The sequence below is a fragment of the Schistocerca nitens genome, chromosome 1, assembly GCF_023898315.1.
Source record: "Schistocerca nitens isolate TAMUIC-IGC-003100 chromosome 1, iqSchNite1.1, whole genome shotgun sequence".
Lineage (NCBI taxonomy): Eukaryota > Metazoa > Arthropoda > Insecta > Orthoptera > Acrididae > Schistocerca > Schistocerca nitens.
The window spans coordinates 1,142,931,920-1,142,950,062 of record NC_064614.1 but is presented as its reverse complement, the minus strand read 5'-3'; the positions used below and the strand labels follow the sequence as shown (position 1 = coordinate 1,142,950,062).

At 41.7% G+C, this 18,143-nt stretch overlaps 1 protein-coding gene across 1 annotated transcript in view; it reads right to left on the bottom strand.

Annotated features, from left to right (window-relative positions):
- The window catches only part of LOC126199623 (protein singed wings 2), a 418,405-nt gene extending 401,278 nt beyond the window's left edge, over positions 1–17,127 (bottom strand). The window contains exon 1 of the mRNA XM_049936552.1: positions 17,002–17,127. Coding sequence (XP_049792509.1) covers positions 17,002–17,036 — 35 coding nt within the window. The 5' untranslated portion in view covers positions 17,037–17,127. The remainder of the gene's footprint in view (positions 1–17,001) is intronic.
- Positions 17,128–18,143: the final 1,016 nt, after the last annotated feature.

Genomic DNA, 18,143 nt, shown 5'->3' with positions numbered 1-18,143 from the left:
CCCACAGAAACTTTCTCTATTTGTAAATTTAGCAGGAGTTTCTATAGGTAACGTACAGGTGTGGACAAAAATATGAAAATGCCAAAAACACAAGACATTACAATGTCTAATCTGGTGTAAGGAAACTGTTGAAATTCACAACAGATCTCCAAAGTGGACCACAAAGGCTCAATAATAATGAGATTTAATGACTGTGCGTTCCAGGGAAGATGCGACGATTCATCCTCGTATTCACAAAACCAGTCATGGCCGAGGCGATTTGCGAGAATACAGCATCTCAATTGCCGAACAACCATCGTATCATGGGAGGCACGTAATCACCCAAAAAAAATCATACAACCCTTGGCAGTAATACGACCTTGAGGCAACCATGGGATCCACGAGATACCACGATACGGCTGCCTAAATCATCAGTTTATCCCCCGCCAAGTTTCACTTTCGGGACGTAAACTCGGCCAGAATTTGGAAACAATCTGGAACAAGACTCATCCGACGAAATTACTTTCTTCCATCGCTCCATCGTTCAGGTTATATTTGTTTGGGGCCACGTTTTCCAGTTACGGGCATTTGTATCTCCGATGAGTGGTTCTGGAATTCCAGCTCGCCCAGGAATTCTCTGCGTCTGGAGCTCCCATCGTGTTGTTTTGTTGGTTACAGGGTTTGCGAGTGCGACATTCCGTTCTGCGCTGAATTTTGTTCGAAGTCTGTGCAAAAAATTCCGGAACATGCGTAATTTGGCGCCAGTGATGTGTTGACATTCCCGCACATTCCTCTATTTCATATGTTACTGACGGAAGGTTCATTGTTACATGTCTTCATTATTGTTAAGTCCTGTATCGAGAAGAACGTTGTGTCACACAGTTGGCGAATTTCTGGATGGCAGAGTTAGAGGAGCAACGCGGCAGATTTAAATTTTACGTGAAACTCAAGAAAACCTTTACAGAGACACACCAAATGATGCAGGAAGCCTACGGTGATAAGTGCTTAAGTCGTACTCACTGTTACGAATGGTTCACACGGTTTAAATAAAATGGCCTGACGGAAGATAAAGATGACCTCGTTCAGGACGCACGTGTCAGGAAATTGTACTTGCCGATCGAAGACTGACTGTCCAAGAAATTGCAGAAGAATGTAACGTTTCAGTTGGACCATGTCATGAAATCCTGATATAGCATCTTGGAATGCGTAGTGTTGCCGCCAAGTTCGTCCCACGGCTCATGAGTCGAGTCAGAAAGACTTACGCCTCACAATCTGAGCTTATGGATCGCGCAAATGAGGAGAAGACGTTCATTCAGAGAATCTTAACTGGCGATGAGACGTGGGTCTACGGTTACGATGTTGAGACCGAGGTTCAAATGGCTCTGAGCACTATGGGATTTAACATCTGAGGTCAGAAGTACCCTAGAACTTAGAACTACTTGAACCTAACTAACCTAAGCACACACATCCATGCCCGAGGCAGGATTCGAACCTGCGACCGTAGCGGTCGCGAGGTTCCAGTCTGAAGCGCCTAGAACCGCAGACCGAGGTTCAATCATCACAGTGGGTCGGGGCAAGTTATTCAAAACGAAAAAGCTCGTCAGGTCAGGTAAAATATCAAAACCATGTTGATAGTTTTCTTTGAATTCGTGCCACAGGGACAAACTGTTAATCGATGATACTATTGGGACGTGTTGCGACACCTGAGAAGGAAACGGCCTGAAATATGGCGAGATAATTCATGGCTCGTGCATCACGATAACACATCCACACATTCATCCCTGTTAGTGCGTAACTGTTGCGCTAAAAACGAAATCACTGTGCTGCCTCATCCTCCATACTCTACAGACTTGGCCCCTGCGGACTTTTTTTTTTTATTATTTCGAAAGTTGAAAATCCTGTTCAAAGGACAAAGATTAGCAACGATAGACAAGGTAAAAGAAAATTCGCAGACGGCATTTCGCGCGATGCAGTTAGAGGCGTATCAAGACCGCTTCCGGAAGTGGAAACGACTTTGGGAGCGGTGTATCAACTGTGGAGGAAAGTATTTCGAAGAAGATCATGCACAATAAGTAAAAAGGTAGGCGTAGAAAAATTTTGCGGACTAATTTCTGGAATTTTTTGAACATACCTCGTAGGTATTCTGTTATTCTTCGTCACAATCCTCTTCAATGACCGTCTATCACAACCACTTGACACACAATTTCGTGCACATTGTGACTTCGGGGATGATAATTTTCCGCTTTCCCAGCGTGCGGTATAAATCTTCGAAGCGGTGCCTCTCGAAGCACCAAACACCTCGGATACCTTAGTTACGAAAGCAGCCACCATATGAAAACCAACAGTTTGTCCATGTTTCAATTCACTTAGCTCTGACATAATGCACTCACAACTACACAGAACACTCTTCTGACAGCGACTGCCACATGCAACGTATTGTGGACATGGCACAGTAAAGTTAATACTGCATCAGTATCGATAAGCAGACGTCCCGAGAAACGAGGTGTATTGTGAATTCGCTTATTTTGACATGGGCTGTATTTTAAAAACTGCTAGCTAGCTGGCCACAAGAAACTGCTCTTTCTTTATCTATAAAATCAGAGACATGTTCACCTATTCTATTCTTCGAAGTGTTACTGCTTGTCTCGAGGAAAGATTTTCGCATCAGCAACGTTATCTCTACGGGATAGAGGAAGATCTGATAAGAAAATGGAACTACAACTACCTGAACCCGATCATTATTACCTCAGTTCTTTTAGACCTGTGTTGGTTCAGAGGGGAAACAGTGCTTTAGCAGAGTTACGTGTTTGGTACAGTCTGCTGTACTCGTATCAACTGTCCACATACGATCTTAACTTCCAACTGAATGGAGTTAAACTCATATTCGCCTCTGTCTGCCTCCTCTTGACATTGCTTTGAAATGCTGATGAATATATATTTAACTGCTCATTGTTCATATACCTTCAATAGCCATTGGTGTGGGGGTATTTTGGTATCTCTAACATGTATGTGAGTGGTGATTACGAAAGAAGAGAAACGAAGTTAAAGATTCAGTTTCCGCATAATTGTTGAAGTGTTAGATTAATATATTTCAAGAAGTGCCCACATACTCCCAATATGAAGTAATCTGATGATAAATAGTTATTATACGTAGTAGTTTCTACGAACGCCATAAAACTGCAAAACAGTAATGAATTCCTCAATGGAAAATACCACTGATGTGTTAACATACAACTGGAAATAATATAACAACGTAGCACTGTAGCTCGCCATAAAACAGTTGTGACACGACAGCGTCAGGGTCCATTGCTGAGTAGCGGGCATTTAGTAGAAAAAGTCTGCTATTAAAACTGGATACTAACAGTAATTTGCTTGTTTGGAGTTGTTATGCTATCACTTTGTGGTTGCGTATCCCCTGTGTCGCAATCACAGACTCTACCCATCTAAGAAGCGCTTCGAGAGGGTTTTGGCAGACATGGAACAATGCATTTCTCTTTTCGAACAGTGATCAGATTTATAGATCATCTGGGTCTAATTACCCCCTCGCATGCCAGTTGTTGGTGTTTCTCAGCACGTCACTGATTTATTGGCTTAATATACTGGCTCTTTGTCCTCTAATAGATTACGATTTCTCTTGTGCCGTGAAGACAAAGGATTGTGGCCTTCATTTTGCGAACGAAACCAGTGCCATGCAGGGGACAACAAAAGTAAGACTAACGAAGCAAAGAGTACATTTAAATACCTACAAGTAGCATAAAATAATGAAGCAAATTCAATTCCATTCTTTAGTTCTGAAGTACTGAGCTGGATCGAATACCCATAAAGAAAAAACAGGACAAAGGATACAAGGTGGTGAATACAAGTGGTCCATTGATCGTGACCGGGCCAAATATCTCACGAAATAAGCGTCAAACGAAAAAAGTACAAAGAACGAAACTTGTCTTGCTTGAAGAGGTAAACCAGATAGCGCTATTGTTGGCCCGCTAGTTGGCTCTGCCATAGGTCAAACGGATATCAACTGCGTTTTTTTAAATAAGTATCCCCATTTTTATTACATATTCGTGTAGTACGTAAAGAAATATGAATGTTTTAGTTGGACCACTTTTTCCGTTTTGTGATAGATGGCGCTGTAATAGTCACAAACACATGGCTCACAATTTTAGACGAACAGTTGGTAACAGGTAGGTTTTTTAAAATTAAAATACAGAACTTAGGTACGTTTGAACATTTAATTTCCAATGTGATACATGTACCTTTGTGAAATTATCATTTCTGAGAACGCATGCTGTTACAGCGTGATTACTTGTAACTACCAAATTAATGCAATAAATGCTCAAAATGATGTCCGTCAACCTCAATGCATTTGGCAATTAGTATAACGACATTCCTCTCAACAGCGAGTAGTTCGCCTTCCGTAATGTTTGCACATGCATTGACAATGCGCTGACGCATGTTGTCAGGCGTTCCGCTTCAAGCGAACGCGAGCTATGTGCCGGATATCCATCATGTTGGAAGTACATCGCCATTCTGTCATGCAGTGAAACATCTTGTAGTAACATCGGTAGAACATTACGTTGGAAATCGGCATACATTGCACCATTTAGATTGCCATCGATAATATGGGGGCCAATTATCCTTCCTCCCATAATGCCGCGCCATACATTAACTCGCCAAGGTCGCTGGTGTTCCACTTGTCGCAGCCATCGTGGATTTTCTGTTTCCCAATAGTGCGTATTACGCCGGTTTACGTTACCGCTGTTGGTGAATGACGCTTCGTCGCTAAATAGAACGCGTGCAAAAAATCTTCATCGTCCCGTAATTTCTCTTGTGCCCAGTGGCAGAACTGTACACGACGTTCAAAGTCATCGCCTTGCAATTCCTGGTGCATAGAAATATGGTACGGGTGCAATCGATGTTGATGTAGCATTCTCTACACCGACGTTTTTGAGATTCCCGATTCTCGCGCAATTTGTCTGCTACTGATGTGCGGATTAGTCGCGACAGCAGCTAAAACAACTACTTGGGTATCATTTGTTGCAGGTCGTGGTTGACGTTTCACACGGTCCGGATACTTGGATGATGTCGTCCAGGATACCGATCAGCATACATAGCACACCCCCGTTGGGCATTTTGATCACAATAGCCACCTTTTCCGCAATTGGTAAACGGTCCATTTAAACACGGGTAATGTATCATGAAGCAAATACCGTCCGCACTGGCGGAATGTTACGTGATACCACGTACTTATACGTTTGTGACTATTAGAGAACCATCCATCACAAAGCGAAAAAAGTGGTCCAACTAAAACATTCATATTTCTTTACGTACTACACGAATATGTAATAAAAAATGGGGGTTCCTATTTTAAAAAACGCAGTTGTTATCCGTTTGACCTATGGCAGCGCCATCTAGCAGGCCAACCATAGCGCCATCTGGTGTCCCCCTTCAAGCTAGACGAGTTTCGTTCTTTATAGTTTTTTTCATTTTATGCTTATTTCGTGAGCTATTTGGTCCGGTCACTATCAATGGCGCACCCTGTATATAAAATGTATAATGCCTAGATAGGGTGGTCTGTGGTATGTCAAATGGCAGTGATCTTACATTACGATTCCAAACGTTATCTTTCTATGGTCGTTTGTTTAAAGAGGAAGGGATAGATCTCACCAGACAATAGGACACCGCGTGAGTGAGATCTCCATTGTCTATTCAAGAACGGTTTGTACACAGGTGATTCACAGTTAAATGCAAATGCCACTCTGTAATGCTTTTACAGGAAATATTTTCCAGACGTGTGTGATGTTTTTAGCGTGGAATAGAAATGACGTTAGTCAAGAGGAATGAAAATGCTAATAAATACTTATAGATAATTTTGTGCCGCTCGTAGCCTCAGCTATCCGTTCAAAAGAGGGAACAGCGACATGTACAGGAATACTTCATTCCTACTGTTGACGTGAGACACTCAAATTTCCATTTGTACTGCGACATTCTCGGGTTTGAGAGCCGAGTGGGAAGTTTCAGCTGGACGCGTAAAGACGGAGAGTCATCGCTGCTAGTCGCCTGGTCAGGTTTGACGCAGCAGCGGAAACAACAAAGACAGCAGTTGCTGCCCTCTGTCACATGCAGCGCGAGGACCTCGCATCGTGTGGTACCTTCAATGCTGCGAACTATGCCTGATAATAATATGTGCTTTTACACCCAGTTTAAAGTATTCCTGCCAATGTTCCACTTGTCGCAAAATTGTATATAATTATCATTCAGGAAAATGGCTTTCAGATAATTTTTTATGTAATGTGTTAGTGTCATCAAAACTTGGTTTGTGATGGAATGAGGTCAGTTCTATATTTCTTCAGAGTAATGTATTAACTAATGTGGAAGGCAACGGGCGCGGTGAGAGGCCGCGCAGTTTGAGGCGCTATGTCACGGATTGCACAGCCCCTCCCGCCGGAGGTTAGAGTCCTCCCTCGGGCATGGGTGTGAGTGTTGTTCTTAGCATATGTTAGTTTAAGTAGTGTTTAAGTCTAGGGACCGATGACCTCAGCAGTTTGGTCCCTTAGGAATTCACACACATTTGAATAGAAGGCAACATAAAGGTAAAACTGTCCTCAACCTGTTGGCTGCTTGGAAGCACCGCATTGATTTACTAGACCTGGTCTTACTGAATATAGTATGCCAAAGTTCCTCCGACCTTTCACATAGCTTACTTACAAGGGAAACTCCCCATCGCACCCTCTCAGATTTAGTGCCAAAATGCCCCAGTGAATAGCTCGTCAAAAACTGAACACAGATCAAACATGGAAACAGGAAGAAGGTGTACTGAACTGTGAAAGAAGAAGCAAAATAGTAACAGTGGACGGTCCAAGCTCAGGGCGTCAAACATCGAGCGAATTTGGAGAGCCACAGCGTTGAGGCAGTGTGGTTACGTTGTTGGACTGCGAAGGGGGCGATTCGTGTACAAATCTCTGTCGTCGCCCTCCCTTTTTTATTCTTTTCCACAAAATTATAAACTTTCCATCAGGTCACTGACGTGTCTGTTCTCCTTCTGCAATGTTGGCAATTGTGATAGTACACACTGGATATAAAATATCTGCCACGTGATAAGAATATATTACCGTTGCAAGTAAATGTGATGAATAGTGAGAGCAGGCGAGATGCCGCATAGACCTCTCACAGGAATGGAAACAACAAATAAACAGGTGTGAACTATGTTACAACAAGGGAATTCAAGAGTCGAAGCTTCCAAAACGGAAAGCAAGAGGAATGACATGTGGTATTTGCATAGAACAAATAGGAGGTACGTACGTCTACAGGTCCCTGCGTTACAACTCTCTGTCGCAAACAGGCGCTACACTACGACACATGCACAAATTGGAATGCAGCGAAGAAACACGTCAATGACCGGTGACCGGACAGATAGTTCATAATTTTGTAAAAAAAAAAAAAAAAAAAAAAAAAAAGGGGGGGGGCACGAGGGATAAGTAAACACGGATCTCCCACTTCGCAGCCCAACACCGCGACCACACAAGCACGACGCGTAGACTCTTGAATTTCGCTCTATGTAGCACATCTTGAGCCTGGACCGTTCACTGTTTCTATTTTGGTTGTTTTCTCAGAGTCCAGTACACCTTCTTCCTGTTCTCATGTTCGATCTGTGTTCAGTTTGTGACGGACTATCATCCAGTGAACCGTCTTACCGCTAAATTTTAGCGCAGTACAGGAGAATCTACAAAGTAGATAATAAATACAGTTGGAAGTTTGCGTTTTTCACATTTGGAAATAATTTCCAAAAATAAAAGAAAAGGTAAGTGATAAGAAAAAATCTGGGCTTTGAACCCCAGACCGTTGGATTTATAATATGATATTCTTTCAGCCACTGCAACTCTCGACGGAATGATGCTTGGTAAATGTGGTGTAGGGTCGTTGCCAAAAGGTGTTGAATGTAGTTCACATATGCGTGGTGCAGATCATCCACTTGAAATCCCAAACCTGCTTTTTTTGTAAACCAAAATTCCAATACCGTATCTGGATGGTGATGTAAACATTCCAGTTTTGGCAATGGAATAGATGGCAAGTATTTAATATCCTTTATTCAAATGAAGTGCATTTTTGTCTGTGTAAGGATGTACTAGTAGCTAAATGCTGATACAATGGTCGAACTAGTAAAATCAAATAGATTGGTTGCTGCCTTACATTTTGCACAAGTGGCTGTTTTTCGAACTGCTATGTCTACTTTCTCTTTTACTTGTAAGCGCTACCATACATACTAAAACGACGGTGACCAAAGCATTCGCTCTTTACGCAATTGGAAATTTTCTAGACATTCTGAGTGTCGAAATTGTTAAGTGTTCCACCAGAAATCACTTCGGAATGTTTTCCGCAATGCAAGTGATCTGAGTGGGTGTACAGAATCAATCTCTCCCTCATTGATCGGCGTAGGTAAGAGTTTTAACCCCAATCCCTCTCCCTCCCCCTCTCCCTCCTCCTTCTCCTCTCGATTTCACTAACATCACTAAAGAAACCGAATTAAATATATAACGGAGGTACCGATAACCAAACTTCACTAAACTGATAAAATCGAAGCAGTAGATTACTATCAATGGAAAACGTACTAAATTCTGAAAGCTGATGTTCCATATGGCTAGCAAAATCTATTCACAACTATCACGTATATATGACATAGAAAACTGCTTGTAAACGTGGTAACAGAAGCTACCGATTCTCGACTCCACGGGCTGTTGTTTACGGACAACAACAATCTCTGAAGCGCGAGAGGAAGGATGAGATAACTCGTCATTTGCGTTGCTACAACAATGGCGTCATCTGTCCTCATGCGAACTAAAATGTCAAAACCACACAGTTATTTTAAACCACACAGTAACATCAGTTCAGCCACGCCCTAAAACACAGTGTTATCGTGCTGGTGCAGCCTATCGTTGTTGAACACAAATGCAACACTCAGTTGCTTTGTTTGCAATCAGTACGTTTGATATCAATTACTAGCATAATTTATAATTAGCAAAATCGATTAATTAGTATTACGTCAATTAGCTTCCCAAGCTGGAGGACTTAGCGGAGTATATCCTACACTGAAGCGCCAAAGAAACTGGTATAGGCACATCTATTGAAGTAAAGAAATATGTAAAAAGGCAGAAGATGGCGCTGCTGTCGATAATGCCTCTATAAGACAACATGTGTCTGGCGCAGTTGTTAGATCGGTTACTGCAGCTACAATGGCAGGTTATCAAGATTAAAGTGAGTTTGAACGTGTCGTCGTAGTCGGCGGACGGGCGATGGGACACAGCATCTCTAAGGTAGCGATGAAGTGGGGATTTTTCGTACCGCCAATTCACGAGTGTCCCGTGAATATCAGGAAACCGATAAAACATCAAATCTCCGACATAGCTGCGGTCGGAAAAAGATCCTGCAAGAACAGGACGAATGACGTCTGAAGAGAATAATTCAACGTGACAGAAGTGCAACCATTCTGCAAATTGCTGCAGATTTCAATTCTGGGCGATCAATAAGTGTCAGCGTGGGAAGCATTCAACGAAACTCATCGATATGGGCTTTCGGAGCGGAAGGCCCACTCTTGTATCCTTGATGACTGCAGAACACAAAGCATTACGCCTCGCCTGGGACCATCAACACTGGATTGGAAACATGACTGGAAACATGTTGCCTGGTTGGACGAATCTCGTTCCAAATTGTGTCGAGCGGATGGACGTATACGGGTATGGAGACAACCTGCTTATCAAGCTGGTGGAGGCTCTGTAATGGTGTTGAGCGTGTGCAGTTGGAGTGATATTGGACCCCTGGCGCGTCTAGATACGATTCTGACAGGTGACACGCACTTAAGCATGCTATCTGATCACTTGCTTCCATTCATGTCCATTATGCCTTCCGACGAACTTTGGCAATTGCAGCAGGACAATGCGACATCCCACTCGTCCAGACTTGCTACAGAGTGGCTCCAGGAACACGCTTCTGAGTTTGAACACTTCCGCTGGACACCAAACTCTGCAGACATGAACGTTATTGAGCATATCTGGGACGCCTTTCAAAGTGCTGCTCAGAAGAGACCTCCACCCCCTCGTACTCTCACGGATTTATGGGCAGCCCTGCAGGATTCATGGTGTCAGTTCCCTCCAGCACTGATTTAGACAGTCTAATGCATGCCACTTCGTGTTGGGGCACTTCTGCGTGCTCGCTGGGGCCCTACACGATATTAGGCAGGTGTATCAGTTTCTTTGGCTCTTCAGTGTATATAAATAGCATCCCCAGGAGCTATTAATGGTGAGAAGACAACAACATAGCCCAAGAGCCCCGAACGCCACCTCTGTGATTACTCTGAACACAACTTTTCAAACAAATGCTAGCGCACCAGTTTAGTAACAGTCAAGTGTAGACGCCTGAAGTCATAATTGTTTTCGATAAGAGAGGTGACTAGTTTTTCTGTACGTTGCTATCAGCCCTCCTCTGCAGACTGTAAGCTCATTACGCACGGAGGAGAGGTAGTGCCTGAGCATCGGGCTAAAAGCGTAGTAATAGATGATCCAAGGATGGAGGTAGGAAATGAAAAGTTAGTTTCCTGTGACGTTCTGTGCTCTACCTTCCTGTTTGAAGATTAACAATGGGACGCCACAACATTCGGATCACGGATTTACTTCAAACTTTGTACACTTTTAGTTGTCCATCAGGACAACGTAATCTGCAAGTAGTAAACCGTACTATTTAGGTGACTCCGAGAAAACTAGTTTGACTCGGTGCCCCACTGCAGACTCCTAACTAAGGTACGAGCATATGGGATTGGTTCCCAAATATGTGAGTGGCTCGAAGACTTCTTAAGTAATAGAACCCAATACGTTATCCTCGATGATGAGTGTTCATCGGAGGTGAGGGTATCATCTGGAGTGCCCCAGGGAAGTGTGGTAGGTCCGCTGTTGTTTTTTATCTATATAAATGATCCTTTGGATAGCGTGGATAGCAATGTGCAGCTATTTGCTGATGATGCTGTGGTGTACGGGAATGTGTCGTCATTGAGTGACTGTAGGAGGATACAAAGGATTTGTGATTGGTGTAAAGAATGGCAGCTAACTCTAAATATGCATAAATGCAGATGAGTAGGAAAAAGAATCCCGTAATGTTTGAATACTACAATAGTAGTGTAGCGCTTGACACAGTCACGTCGATTAAATATTTGGGCGTAACATTGCAGAGCGATATGAAGTGGGACAAGCATGTAACGGCTGTTGTGGGGAAGGCGGATAGTCGTCTTCGGTTCATTGGTAGAATTTTGGGAAGATGTGGTTCATCTGTAAAGGAGACCGATTATAAAACACTAATAGGACCTATTCTTGAATACTGCTCGAGCGTTTGGGATCCCTATCAGGTCGGATTGAGGGAGGACATAGAGGCAATTCAGAGGTGGGCTGCTAGATTTGTTACTGGTAGGTTTGATCATCACGCGAGTGTTCGGAAATGCTTCAGGAACTCGGGTGGAAGTCTCTGGAGGAAAGGAGGCGTTCTTTTCGTGAATCGCTACTGAGGAAATTTAGAGAACCAGCGTTTGAGGCTGACTGCAGTACAATTTTAATGCCGCCAACTTGTATTTCGCGGAAAGACCACAAAGACAAGATAAGAGAGAGTAGGGCTCGTACAGAGGCATATAGGCAGTCATTTTTCCCTCGTTCTGTTTGCAAGTGGAACAGGGAGAAAAGATGCTTGTTGTGGTACGAGGTATCCTCCGCCACGCACCGTATGGTGGATTTACGGAGTATGTACGTAGATGTAGATTAGAATACTACTAAAGCAGTTTTACGCGTGAATGACGTATCGGTGAGCACGAGCTAGTGGCGATCGTGTACTTGGCGTTCAAGCTCCGTAATCGGTGGATCGAGTGTTGCTCATATTTCTTTTTTTTTTTTTTAAATTTATATATATTTTTCCAAACTAGTAATTTTTCGTACTGTGGCATCCGAAATGTAATATGATGAAAAGACACGTGTATTTGCATGGACTTTTATTGAATTTCCAATGTTATTTGGCTGTTTACTAATTTTTATTATTACATCGAACATTATGTGACTCTTATTTCTATGAGCAAGTTGAAAACTTATCATGTGAATTCAGATTTGCTCATATTTGACTGACAACGAACGAGAAATTGCTTCTCGTGAAAATGCTATTAAAGTACATATACTCACACATAGCAAATTTTCGGTACCGATATTTAGTAAATGTTACGTAATGCATCGTGTACATCCAAACTGTCGGAAGAAAGATAAATTTTTCAAAATGTCAAGGGGCTTTGTTTTTACTTAGAAACTCCAAAAGATTCCTTGCGCATGCGGGAAAATCGCAGCCATTCGATGTTGTGGATGACATTTAAATTTATATTTTCTGTTTCCCTATGAAAAATATCATTTTGCAACTTGTAATGTCTAAAGCAAATTCTACGATTAATCGATGTTACCCTCATATTCTGGCATATTGTAATCATGTAGACGCGAAGCAGTCCCGGGTACTCATCCGATTGCAGGTATAAGGATTTTCGGAAAACTTAATGCATATTGCCGTTTACTTGTCTATAATTGGTGTTGGAAAAAAATGAGTTAAAAAAAGAAAGACAAGCTCGACTCGGTCCATCGATCCACCGATTGCTGAGCTTCAATGCTAACCACATGACAGCCGCCATTTCGTGCTCACGGACGCAACACACCGATATGTCACTGACGCGCAAAATTTCTCTCGCGATTGCCATAGTAGTACAACTTACTACTTGCGCATTATGTTGTCCTTATTGACTAATAGAAGTGTGGAAAGGTTGAAGTAAGCCGTGATCCGAACGTCGTGACCACCCAACACTTGGTCGAATGCAACTAATTGGAAGCTCGGAAATAGTTGTGACGAACATTCTTCGACGAAACAAAATTATCCAATTTAAAAGTCGGTACATGTCACTTAGTCCGAGCTTCATTTATGAGACTCGAATGTTGTCAACAATACACCCTCATATATTTTATTGTTTATGTACTTCATCATTTTCACGAGATTACATTCACTTTTCTGTAAATCTACTCTGTTTATCTTCGTGCAGTGTGCAGACTGTGTTAATAGTATTTCAGAGAATTTTCCTCGACGTTTTCCCTTTACTGTAAATAAATTATGGAACGTTGCTTTGACCATAACTCTGGAAAAAAAGTGTCTTCATCTAAACCATTACGACGTTAATTATTATGATGCCATCATACGCACAGTATCCAGTGCCTTTATTTTGAGACCATTCGTAACGTCTCTATAAAACGATTTACAAAGACTGTAGGTGCGGATGACACTAAATAATAATTCTCGGAAATAGAGTGTCTTACACACATGAAATAACTACTTCGTATCTGTGAAGTACACAACGATGCAACGAAATTCGATAATGTATAAAATTTACCAAAATAATCGAACTTAACTGAATACATATCCTTGAACTTCTTTATCATCTTTTCCTTTTCTTCTCGTTTTGGCAGAGTAAGTAAATAAAGTAGGTATTAGGATTTTTTCTTTCTATACGGATCTCACGAGGGAAATTAAATGCAAATGAAAGTATGGTTACTAATTATTTTAACTACAGTTTTGCTAGAAACTGCGTTAAGCTAAACTGTATATGTAGAATTCGAAATGCAAAGTTACTGTGTAGTATTTGTTCCGAGAACTAGAGACCCACTTACATTAAGTAGGACTCTATTGATTGCTTCACCAAAAAGGTACAGCGCATATTCTTCTCACATCACAAGGAGATAAGACTGTTACGCAACTTCCGATGTCAAAGGCGTGAACAATTTGATCACAGCGGCGATGATATAATGAGACGCTTTCTACGCTCTGTCTCTGGCGTGGTTTTATACATCTAACATCGATTTTCAAACAAGAATGAAGCCTTTCGTAGCGACTAAAATGCCTTCCTGATAGCGCAATGAACTGTTGTAGGAAACCTACAACAATACTACACTGCGATGTAACAGGTTATGTTTACAAGTCATGATATCAGTAAAGTAACAGTGGTGTCAGCCGCATGTGGCAAATTTGAACATTAACGAACTACCTTCAGAGAAATGCTATGTCAACTGTAAAGGCGGTCAACGCGAAACAGTTTACAGGAAAAATAAGAAGCAATTCTCGTGATTATCATCCTTATAACGTTCTCTTTTGGGTGACTGAACGAGCCAAATATTTCAAATTTGCCAACGACGTAAGTCCTGGCAACGTGTGTTATTGCAGATACGAAAAAGCGTAGCCCTCTGCCCGGAGAGTTGTGGATTGGCACAGAGAGTTGTAGAACAGCGGCGAGTGCACAACGGCGAGCTTATAAGGCGCCGGGTGTTTTGGGGACAAGGGCAGGCGTCGAAAACTAAATATGGAAAGTAGTTGCGCAGGAATGCGTTGTTCTGCGACGCAAGAAGGAACGCCGACTGTCGGATCAGGGAAACAGAAAAGGCAATTCGCTTCGTGCCAACCGTACATCGAATGTAGAGTCAAACTCTGAATACAAGATTGGCAAAGACGATTTATTGGACATAAACATGCAGAAAATTATGTGTAGTATTCAGTCTACTAAAGAATAAACTATCATTTTTATGTTACAACGTCACGAGCTATGTACGACATATTTAACTGTTTCCCAGAGCCTTTCTAACTGGGCGAATTTTTGTTGTTTACTTGCACATCGTTCAGATGACACACAAAAATGAAACCTTCGATGGAGTCAAATGGATTGCTGTCTGTGTTAATGTGTGCAGAATAACAGAAGGAAAGTGATTACAGAAGGAGGAAACTGGCCTTTTCAGGATCGCTAGATAAACACTGTTTCATAAATGGATAACTTTGGTAATTAGCGAGGTGCTAGTTCTAATTTAGATTTTACAAATTACAACAAACCCAGTGAATAATAAAAGAATAATTTAAAAAAGAAATTGAAATCGTTATTCCAACACAGTATGGAAACGTGAGTATTCTAAACGCTCGGAGATCGATTTAATCTTTACATTTGAAGAATTAAAGAAAAAGAGTTACTACAAACTCAGAATAGGATCACAGTTGCCGTTCAACATTTCTCTCGTATAACACGAAAACAATGAATACTTTCGTTGAATTTTGAGCATTGTGTGCTAATAGTCAATACCGCAGATGATGTAATGCGGGCCATGTATTACAGTAAAACATTCACCGGTCGAAACAACGAAAGTAATCTGATTATGGCTTACAATAAAATGCAGTTAAGCTGCATCGCTTACAGTATGTGAAGACATTATGAACACAACCGACTCTCATGAACATGCATGTTTTGCTGTAAACATGCGCAGCTCCACGTACTGATAAACCAAGGTAATGTTAAGTTATCACTCCCATCGTGTGCTTACGAGATAAACGATAAATAAGTTACAATGTTGTCGCCTGTCAAGAAGATAAACATAACAAACAAAACTTTTTTTATAGAACGTCAGTTGCGTCATGTTTGTACAGAGGTAGTTCAGAATATCCACAGCCAACGATCAGCGGTGGTAAATACGAAAACACTTTTCTACGTGAGTTTAAACAGTAAAGCTGCTTAATGTGAACATTATTTTTGTTATACTTGTACAGTTGCTCAGTGAAACGATACGAGACGGTGTACCTCTTTTTTTATTGTTGTAAACACCGGATATATCGTGGACGTCACATGTAAAGAATTTTCTAAAAACGTGCTAAAAGAGGCAGCAAATGTAACGAAACAGTCAAATGCTCACAGAAGAAGCATGAACGATCTTTCTGACGTTAAAAGCAAAGGTTTTAATTACATATAACACACCGTAGGAATACAATATTTGTTCATCAACATTACACTCTTTCGTGTCTTTATTAAGGATCCTTAGTATATTTTAATATGCGTCGAACTACGTTTCTGCATTTACAAGTTAATTTCGTATAAAAGAGCGAGTAATTATGAACTATTTTGTTTCTCAGCTTCACTCGTGATTATACGTGTGGAAAAAATTGAGTTACTCGAAGATTGGTATTTATTCACAAGTACTCACGATTTCTCGAACCCTTATCGTACAGGTATCCGTCGAAGTTGAGAATGGAAAAGAAAGTTTTTTAACAACCTCCTAATATATTAAAAACTATTTTTAAACAGACATTATTTTCGGATTAAAAGTAGAAATTTGCTAATATTGTGCGGAAAGTAATTCGATTTTAATTTATTTTTCCAGTTTGTGATAACGATTAAAAAAAGTCTGTAAAAAGGAAGTAAACTAACAACAGCGGAAGACAGGCTACAAACATAAAAATGTCACTTAGGTACACAATGGCAGATGTGTCGGTAATAGTGTCACAGTAAGTATACCCACAGAGTTTCACTAAATTTTGAGTGATGTATCACAACAGTCACAATCCTATGTGAAAACATCAGAGATGAATAATTAAGCAAAAAATATTTTTTTGGCGGAAAATAAATATTTATCTCCCTTTTACTTCTATAGCCGAACAGTTGAATTTTATTCTTTGCACTTCAACTTTTATCGATTCTGAAGATACAAGGCTCCAACTTCGGAAGCATAATACAATAATCGATTCACAATGAACACTGCACCCTTAAGTATATCTTGAGAGCACGAGACAGGTTGTCCGTCCATCAGCAGGTATGGAGACACAAGACTGCACATAGATTCCTGACTTTTATGAGTGATGAAAAAGCCTTGTGACGTCGCTGTAAATACGGTTACTTGAATACAGATATAAAAGATAAAAGCATTTGTTTTCTGTCGTGCAAATGTTAGCTGCTGACGTCCGTATCTTCTCCACCCCTGTAGAAATTGCACAAAAAGTTAAAGAATACGTGTATCAAAACGTCGTCGCCTATCCGGCGAACCGAATGCAGTCGCGAAACACTAGATAAAATTATTCTTGGTAGGAATTACGAATTATGTGGGTTCCTGTCTAAATCGATGTCGCTAGCCGTGCCAGTAAAGGGAAGCGTTAGCGAGGCGGCGCGCCTACCTGAGAAGGGCGAGCAGGAGGAGCGCGACCCGCATGGTGCGGCGGCGCCGAGTGTCTGCTGGGCTGTCCGCCGCGGCGCTGCCTCAGCCTGGCCCGCCGGCCGGCGCCTCGCGACGCGCTCACCCGTGTGCGCTCCCGCCGCCCTCACGACCCATACTGACAGCTTCCCCCACGCCACCGCCAGGGTGCTCTGCCAGCGCGAGCGCCCTCACTGGCATTTGTTTCAGCGATGCAACAGACGCTTAACCGCAGTCTGCGAGTTACGAAGAGCCGACATTGCGGCGGTCAAGGGCTCGCACAAACTGTGAGACATCAGAAGCGAACGTTACGAGCAAATGCTGGCAGTACCTGAACTCATAAACGTATCTATACTGCAAGCAAATATTGCAACAGAAAAGCGTTATTCTCAATTAAATTCTGAATAAGGACTTGCCAATGACTTCTTTACTTTACCCAACTTAGTTCTCCCAGTAATGTTTATAATTATAAACCTCACAATTGTACAAAGTATTTGATCAGATGAACATCCGCAACTGAGAAACATATTTATGGAATAAAAACACGCTTCAGTTGCTAATAATTTTCTTAATTTACTCCACGACCTTTCTCGAAGCGTAAAGCTTTATAAGCAGGTACCACGAAATAATTATGAAAACATGAATGCGTGGCGGTCGGTCCAGTCTGTCGTTAGGGATCACACCCTCGTCAAACAAACGCTTGGGGGCGTAGGACCAGACACCACAACGCCCGTCTGGACAGCAAAACACGGAAGTGCCACACTGTCATGTTTTCATAATTATTTGGTGGCACCTGAAGGTGAAGCTTTAAGCTTCGAAACCGGTCGTGGAATAAATCCAGAAGATTACTAGCAACTGAAGCAGATTTTTATTCTATAAACTTATAATTGCACTACAACCACATTTCTCAACAGGCAACTTTTGACAAGGTTGCGTATGTCAGCTAGAGTTTAGGTATAATCACAACCTAGAACTTTAACACAGAGTTTGCCTGAATTATTTGGGAAAGACTCTTTGTCCACTTTATGTTCCGTGTAAAATTAGTTGTTGCTTTTAAGAATGTCTTCTAGCGTGCGGGTGCACCTGCGATGAGCTCATGTAGTGATCTCGCTCACTTTCCAGTCT